Raw genomic sequence first — 8,453 nt, forward strand, 5'->3', positions numbered from 1 at the left:
GTGTGTGTGTGTGTGTGTGTGTGTGTGTGTGTGTGTGTGTGTGTGTGAGAGAGTGTGTGAGAGTGAGTGAAAAAGAGACGCGCAATTGTCTTTTTCTCTGACACACTCCCTTTTTATCTTGTTCCTCCATGTAGTCACCTCTTTTGTTTATGTTAAGTTAATGTAAGTTGTCCATGTAATTTTTTTTTTTTTTTTTCAATTAAAATCTAATATCTTACTTGTTTTCTACATTCGCTTATTCTCCTCTTTTTTTTTTGTTGTCGTCTGCAGGGAAAGCTGAGAGGATGAAACGGTTATGATCTGTAGACCGGCCTCATTTTAAGGAGAGGTAACATGAAAATACGTGACAGTCATGTCACTTTTTATTTGACTTTAAGGAGCTCGTACGTCCAGTGCTCATGAACGCAGCTTTGTTAGTGTCTGAAGTCTGCACATAACACACAACACTCTGTTTACACACAACAAACCAGATCATTGAACGCGTCACGTAGTGCTTCCATAATGTAGATTTATTAGAATATTCAGAGTAGTGCTATAACTTCTCATTCACTAGAGCTTCTGTCGATTCATAGTTTTCATGGACGTGTGTTGACAGATGCTCCGCAGAGAAATAAATCTGTAAAGCAACATGAGGGGAATAAACAAAGGGCTACCTAATATTTATATTACTAATTACGGAATTTACAGTCACAAAATTTCAGGAGCAGTTCAAAGAAATGTGTGGGGTTTTCCTCACTGACATAATAAAGAATATTAATAAATACATGTTTCCCCCCCCCCCCCCCCCTCTCTTTGAGTAGATCTCTGGAGTAAACCCTCTTTAAAAAGTCAGCTCTGAAATCAGTGTTGTTTCAGTGATTTGCTACAAAATGAAATAGAGATGATACACAATTCGCAAGTTGAGAGGAAATACAAACAGCTGCTTTTTTCATTTTTTTGCAAAAGAAACACGGAACAGATAGTTATGGACATACAGTAGAAAACTCCAGCAACTGTCTGCATCTCTCTCTATATATTGCCAACATGTTACCAGCTTGTGTTGCATTTCTGACAAAGACCCATATTCGTCGGCTGTGGGAGAGTTAATAAAAATAAAAAACACTGATGAGAGAGCCGGAGTGGGTGATGAGTTGTTAGTCCGATAGAGTTCACACCGCAGACAGAAGCAACAAACTCATTCCTTCCCATCAGTCCAGCAGGAGACTCATCAAACAACTCTTCAGTCAGTGACAACAGTGATAAACCATGTTGGAGTACCATGAGACAAGTCAGGAATAATTAAGATTGACAGCTGTGTAGGTTCTGCTCTTTGGATAACTACATCTTTTACACCTCTCTCCACCCAAAGAACAGGACAGGGAACTCCATGAGCCTCAAATTGTTACTTTCCTCTTGCTGAATTTGAACAAAGTGCCCACTGTTTGATAGAGAAAGGCATGATGGGACTGAGAGATGGGATGGGACCATAAAGCCTGAAGGAGGGGGGGTTACATTGAGGATGAGACTAAGGGAGTCAGGACTTGATACAGTAAAGAATAAGGAGGACGAAGGGATGAACTGGGGAGGTGTCTGGTCTGGACCCTGCTGCTCTAATTGGATTTTGAGGGTGCCCTGCTCTGCTTAGGCAAAGACCCTGTTCCCTTTCTGGTGGGAGTCTGTGTGTCAGCAGAGCTTAGAGGAAGTTGTGCTTGAGGATAAAAGTTTAGTTTGTTTAGTTTTCCCCAGCAGAGACCGGAGCGTGATGTTTAGATTTCTGCTTTAAACCCCGCGTGTACCTGACCGCCATGCTCATCAGGGCGCATGTGTGGCTCTCCAAAGGGCTCCGTGGGAATGTTGAGTTTCTAAGTGAGCAAGAAAGAGTGAAAAGAGGCTGTATTAAATGCGGCTATGCATATTCTGATGTGTTTATCAAGTCAAAAGCGGTTGTGATTCGGCGACACACAAACATCCTTTTAGTGTTTTATATCTGCGGAGGAGGGGCTACTCTTCTGAGAGTGAAGAGTTAAAGTCATCGCAGGTTTAGGAAACTGACCGTGTCCAGAGTTTTGCAGGTGCAGTTGCATAATATTGTTTTAGGGTTGAGAGATGGTGACCAAAACGTTTGACTTTATTGTCTTTGCTTTGAATCAGTTTGACAGGATTTTTATTTTTTTTTTGGATGACGGAGGGCCTCCCTGACCTATACAGCCGACTACCCCAGTGAACTCAGTGTTATAATGGGTAAGAAACTCTTCACTGTTCCAGTACAGACAGCACAATGTTTTGCTTCTCATTTTCTCTCCCTGTGCTTCAGAACAGGTTCGTCTTGATGCCGGGGTTGGGTTTTCTGTGGAAGGAGGACAGGACTCCAGCAAAGGGCCCGGTCATACTGTCCGCCGGCTGCCAGGCCTTCAGAATCTCCTGAGTCTGGGCAGCCGGCTGGGCCACGGCCGGGTTGGACGGCCCCATGCTGGACCAGCTGGGCGGCTTCAGCCCCTGGAGGACCGGGGAGCTGGAGGTGTTGATGTAGCCGCTGTTGATGGGAACCGGGCTGGGACTCAGGCTGGCGGGGCTGCCCAGGTTCCCGTTGGCCGAGCCCGGCAGGGAGGCCGTGCTGTCCGGCGTGGGGCTGCAGGTGGATTCTTTGGACTCGTCGTCGTCAGAGGAAGACCTCAGCTCTCCGCCCTTCTTGCATCCAGAACTGCTGCCGGAGCTGCTGCCCGTGGTGCCGCCAGAGTTGCTGACTTTGGCGTTGGCTGCGCGCTCCTGCTTACGAAACTTGGCGCGCCTGTTCTGAAACCACACCTGTTACACAGACAAAGTTAAAAAAAAAATGAATATGTGAGTAAAAGACATGGCGTGGGAGGCATAGATAGATGTCAGATAACAACCATAAAGTCAGACAGAAGTAAATGGGACAAGGTATTAGAAAGCAGCAGTTTAAACGCCTGTTCCTCTCACCTGTACTCGCGCCTCGGTCAGGTCTATCTTCAGCGCCAGCTCCTCGCGGGTGTAGATGTCAGGATAGTGCGTCTCGGCAAACACGCGCTCCAGCTCCTTCAGCTGGGAGCTGGTGAAGGTGGTCCTGATGCGCCGCTGCTTCCGCTTCTCGTTCAGGCCGGAGGGGTCCGAGAAAAACTTGTAAGGGACTGTGAGGGGGAAACATGATATATATATATATATATATATATAGTTTAGTGGTCGAAAAGCAACATTTAACATGGTCTGACAGCAGAGGCCCCTGATTTAAATGATAAGGAGAGGCCCCGCGTAGATGAAGCAGGACCTTTCTTAACTCATCGGGTTTTAAAAAAGAAAGAAAGGAAAATAACTTTTATTAAACGACGTCATCAGGAAATCTGTCATCATCAGTTTTTCGTTAATTAACAAACTGTGTTTCTACAGTATAGGCCTATTTACTGGTTTGTTGAAGTCTGATTAATTGTTTGATTACAAAAGGATACAAATGTGTGAAATACGCAAATCAACATTGTACATTTGTATTGTATTTGGCCTAAAACTTTTCTTTGTTTTATAACGTTGACTGAGTTTTGCGGCTCGCAATAGGCCTTAGAGAGGGTTAAGGCTTAAAACTAATTCGGCTGTTTATTTATTATCATATTATATGTTTAGATTATTATTCATTTATGTATCGAATTTATAAAATGTTTTACAAATCCAGCACGTGAACCTTAATCAGTAAAGATATGCGGTCAGTTTGCAATTAAAATGTATTGGTTATTTTGGAGTAACGGCTTCTAGAAATGTCACAATGGGTTATTTAAAGTCAATCCTGTCAAAATCGAAATTCAATCAGAAAGGAACAGAACTTAACTGCTTTAAGAACATAAACGAACAACATATTTAGTTTAAAATCGTATTTAAATTTGGACACAATTAGCCAGTGGTTGCAAGCAAATGAATAACATTTTTTTCTGTTGGGTGGGCCTATTGCCAACAGGTGTGTGTGTGAGATTTGTCAAGGATGATTTCGTTTTTAAAAATTATGTTTTATTATTATTATTCGTATTATTATTATATGAGCATATGTAAAATTATTCTTATTTAGGCTGTTGTAGATTGATGTGTGCTATATGACATATTGTTTAATTACCATAGAAATACAATGTTTTACCTTTAAAAATCTCTTGTCATCATTAATGTAAACACATTACCTGTAAATCATTACATTAATGCAAATGTCTTTATTCTGCAGTGATTTCATTCTAAATCTGGAATGAAGTCTGTTAAGATAAAAATCCACGTAAAACCATTTAGGCCTGAAACTGATGGTCATCAAAAACGAAAAATAGAGTTGACAATTAGATATTTTCCTTTTTCCTTTGCTTTTTAAATGTCGATGTGTGTCAAAGTCAGAGAAAATGATGAGTCGACTAAACGTGTTTTCCACGTTTAAAACAAACACGAGCCTATAATGAACCACATCTTATCTGTATGTCCCCGCAGACCTCCGGAGGAATAAAACAGGCTCCATACCTGAGGAGTACGGTGTGGGCTGGTGCTCTCGCAGCGCTCCCAGGGTGCAGCTGGCCGTGCTGAGCGGAGTGCAGCCCGGGTTGGAGAACGGTCCGCTCCGGATCGGGTTGTACTGGAAGGAGCTGGCCTGGCTGCACGAGCTGAAGTCCGCGTAGGCCGACGCTTCCATGGCCGCCATGCAGGAGTCATAGGAGTTCAGATAGGAGTAATCCATTTTATACATGGAGAGGAGCCGGTGCAAACACCGGTCTGCAAGCCAAACACGACGAGGTGAACTCTGAGAAGCTCTGGTGTGTCTTCAGCCGCCTTTTATTTTTAGGAGATATAGTGACTATTGTTCAAACCGGTCGGAGTTGGTCTGTGTCCCCAGTATCTCCCGGGACTGTTGGTTTCGTCTCTTCAAAACTCCTTGTCCAGATTTTTATATCTCACTGTCACGCGGCTGTTTTTCTTTGGTAAATAATCCAGATGTTTTCCCTTTTGTTCTCTCTACAGCTCTCCGCTGTCCTCCTTCACTTTCTCTTGCTCCTGGGTTTTTCTCCCCTCGGTGCTTCTTCCCCTGGACTGCAGCTCGCTCTCTGCTCTCGCGCTCCGTTTTGACAGTGCGCTGCGGCTCGCGCAGTGTTTATAATAAACTTGGCAGAGCGCGAGACAATAGCGAGGCGGTGGTCTAGTTTCCATGACAATGCCACCAGTGAGTGAGCGTGGACACGGACAGCCCCCCTCCCTCCCCCCTATTCCCCCTCCCACCGCTCACTGCACCGCCCACGCGCTCCAGAACATCGCGAGCTCGCAGGTGTCAGCAGAGTTAAATCATCTAAAAAACAACGACTTCTTCATTAAAATTGTTGAAATGTTGATGCTTCCTTTATCGGACGCTTCTAATGCCGGCGAGTCAAGTTTTCTCAGCGCACACATAACCAAAACCAGGCGTCGGTTTCTTCCAATTTCCTTTAAATAAAGCTATGAACTGCGTTTTTATAAGTTAAGTCTCCAGGAAGAAATGTAAGGAGCAATTTTAAACCAAGACGGGCACTTCTATACTTTTTATCTGAGCTTAGGTGAACACTTTCCTCTCTTTTCCCACTATGTTGAGGGAACGCTCGAGCTATAATTCAGTCTGAAAAGAGCAGCACACCACAGCCTCTAAAAGTGAATCATAAACCGGTTGTACAATAGTTTCGCATTCAGGCAGAAGGACTGACTGTTTGGGACATTTGGGGATGGAACACCATGAATAGGAATGTAGCGTTTGGTCAAATATCACAAGATAAGATAGGCCTAAAAACTGAATATAAAGGAGCAATATTCGCTCGGTTAGGGATTGAATTATGTCCGATATTGAAGGCATCTACAAGAAAAACTTACACTCAGGAAATACATAATTTCACTGGTCTTGGAGAGTCTGATATCTGAATATTTTTGCGATAGCCCCTATACGATTAGTTTATGCCGAAACAGTGTAATTAGTAGCTTATTTGCAAGTGACTAAAATGCATCTCAATGAGCAGGTGCAGCTTGAGCCCCAAATAACGCTCCGTATAGCCGGTCAATGTAGTTTCACTGACCCACACACGGCACAACGAAACAACTGCAGCGCAGCCACAGAAGTCTTTACGTGGTGGAAAACGTCCAGATGTGACGGTGATTGGTGAGATTAAAAGCTTTGATTTGATTCCGATCACTTTTTACGGAGATGTCACCAGAGTGAGCGTCACTTTGATGTATAGGACGAGAGAGGGAATTGGCTGCGGAGACAAGTGAGCAACCGCGACAGGCTAACCATAAACGCATTGACGCTTCATAAATTGGTTTAAGTTTATTGTTCGGTGTCATACAATGTGATAAGTCATATCCCACACGGCCCCCATATCACACACACGCGCGCGCAAACACACAGAAAGGACTTGAAACCAGAATACTGGCAGGCAGGCGCGCGCTCCATGCAGTCTTAAAACCGGCACGGCTGCATTTCAGACTGTGTTCATTAAATTAACAGGCGTTTTATTAGTGGATAAATTTCACCAAATAACACAACCCACAAACCAAAAATTACGTTTAACGTGCATGCGAGGAAATAATTAAGTTTGGCTTGAGCGCGCGCGCTCCAAAGTGCGCGCTTTTATCTCTGCTTGACCAGAGGCTGTACGCGATGCTCCTTGATGTCATTAACCCAGAAAACACACACGCGCGCGCATGCGTGTTTTCGCCGCGCCTGTACTCGCTTAAACTACAAATAAGTATAAATAATACGATTTGTTTAAAGCGTTCGTTGTGTGGTCGGTGAGGAGCTGGTGGATGTTTGGGGCGGGGCGGCACGCGGGGCTCCTGTTGATACAGTTGCAGATGGAACGTCACTCATCAAGGCCACGAGAGCTCTCTGAGTTTAAGAGGACACATCTCGCAGTCTTCTGGTCCACTCTACATGCTCTACATGTTCTCATTATATGATTCCAGTTTGTAATCTGAGTTACACTCCCGCTCTTGATCGAGTTTCAGTTGTTCGCAGAATTCGTCTTTTGTCTTATTCTATAAACTTCTGATTCGGGTCGAATGTGTATAGTCACAGTGTTCCAAGTAATATCTAATTATTTATGCAAAAATATCAACCCAAATATTTTGCTCCAATTTAGAAAAAAATCGTCTGCAAAGATGTTCAGATTTTGTGCACCATGCCTTCCAGAGATAACGACAATAGGCCTCGATGCTTGAGACCCAAAATGCAAGATGGCATAGTTTCCCTTCCTAAATGAACTCGGATAAAATGCTGCAACACCGATATAGAGTTCTGTGCGATCCCTGTGAAGCAATTTAAATAAATACGTGTCATCAGCCTCGTGATTTAACCAATCAGCTCCCACGTCTGGTGGGTTCAGAGGTGAGTTTACCGAGAAACTTAAACAGTTTCAAAGTTAAACTCTCCAGGCCGTTTCTGCCTCCCCCCCCCCCCCCCCAAAAAAAGAGCAGCCAGCGAGTTCTCCTGCATTTAGGCATTTCAACTTTAATCCCTTCAAAGACGGGACCGGTCTCTTCCAGGCCACTAATCCGCCCTATAGTGCTCCAGCTCAGGGGGAGACTTCTCCTCTGGGGAGGCTTTAACTTTGGACTTTTACATTCATGGGGGCGATTTGACGGAAACAGTTGCGGGGATCTTTGGCATTCATGACGTCTGAGTCAACACAGGGGGACACAATGGTCCCCTAGAGGCTCCTGAGGGCCCCTGAGAGAGGAACCCTGACTATAGGGATTATGAGCCCCATTGGAGGACTGGGTTATTAGGGGGGAAATCTTATGGACGCACTTAAAATATCGGCTGTCCGTTTCTAATCAAAGTTATGATTGAGTTAACATTAAATGATCGGTTCACTTTACAGTGACCAGTTTGTCCTTGATTTAAAAAAACAATATCCAATATTAAAACAGGTTGTAATAGCAGGAGCGATTAAGGCAGTTAAGCAATTAACCACAAGTTCAGGTATAACGAAGGCAAACATATAGTTAAGAATATATTATTATAATAAAAGTCATGGTATTTCTCTGTGATTTGTTGTTATGTGTCCCTTGATTACTGGGCTCTCTGTTTAACGACCCTGATGCATCATAAATAACTATAGGGTGGAAAGCCTGACCCAAACATTTTTTGCTGAGAGATTCTCTTTTCTGCGCTGTGGTTGCAAAATGTATTATTAAAAAAAAAAAGCACCAGGCCATATATTCACACCCGTAATTGCCCTGTCCGTCCTGGTTTATTTCAAGCACGAAAGGGTTCACGATCTGTAGAAAAATCTTAATTAAATTCCCAACATTTGTTCCCTCTCTGCTCCCGTCTCTCCTGCACCCAGTAATTGTTTGTGATGGTCTTCCACCCCTCAGACGCCGACTGGAGATCTGCGGGGCTGCATGCAGATTGGCTCTATCGACGCCAGCATGTATAGGGCAACTTGTGTGTGTGTGTTTGTGTGTGTGGGTGTGCGTGC

At 44.0% G+C, this 8,453-nt stretch overlaps 1 protein-coding gene and 1 long non-coding RNA gene across 2 annotated transcripts; one reads left to right on the forward strand and one right to left on the reverse strand.

Moving 5' to 3' along the window:
- Nucleotides 1-25: 25 nt before the first annotated feature.
- LOC116390709 (uncharacterized) lies at nucleotides 26-7,436 on the forward strand. Its single transcript, XR_004213191.1, has 3 exons — nucleotides 26-328; nucleotides 2,131-2,820; nucleotides 4,447-7,436. It is a non-coding gene; the product is annotated as an uncharacterized LOC116390709 (long non-coding RNA).
- phox2a (paired like homeobox 2A) lies at nucleotides 753-5,177 on the reverse strand. The gene is made up of 3 exons (XM_031860650.1): nucleotides 4,477-5,177; nucleotides 2,941-3,128; nucleotides 753-2,784 (listed from the first exon to the last, which is right to left on the reverse strand). The coding sequence occupies exons 1-3, from the start codon at nucleotides 4,697-4,699 to the stop codon at nucleotides 2,290-2,292; spliced, it is 906 nt and encodes a 301-aa protein (XP_031716510.1). The 5' UTR covers nucleotides 4,700-5,177; the 3' UTR covers nucleotides 753-2,289.
- Nucleotides 7,437-8,453: the final 1,017 nt, after the last annotated feature.

This window comes from Anarrhichthys ocellatus, unplaced genomic scaffold (genome assembly GCF_004355925.1).
Source record: "Anarrhichthys ocellatus isolate YVR2014 unplaced genomic scaffold, GSC_Weel_1.0 scaffold24, whole genome shotgun sequence".
In the NCBI taxonomy this organism is placed as follows: domain Eukaryota; kingdom Metazoa; phylum Chordata; class Actinopteri; order Perciformes; family Anarhichadidae; genus Anarrhichthys; species Anarrhichthys ocellatus.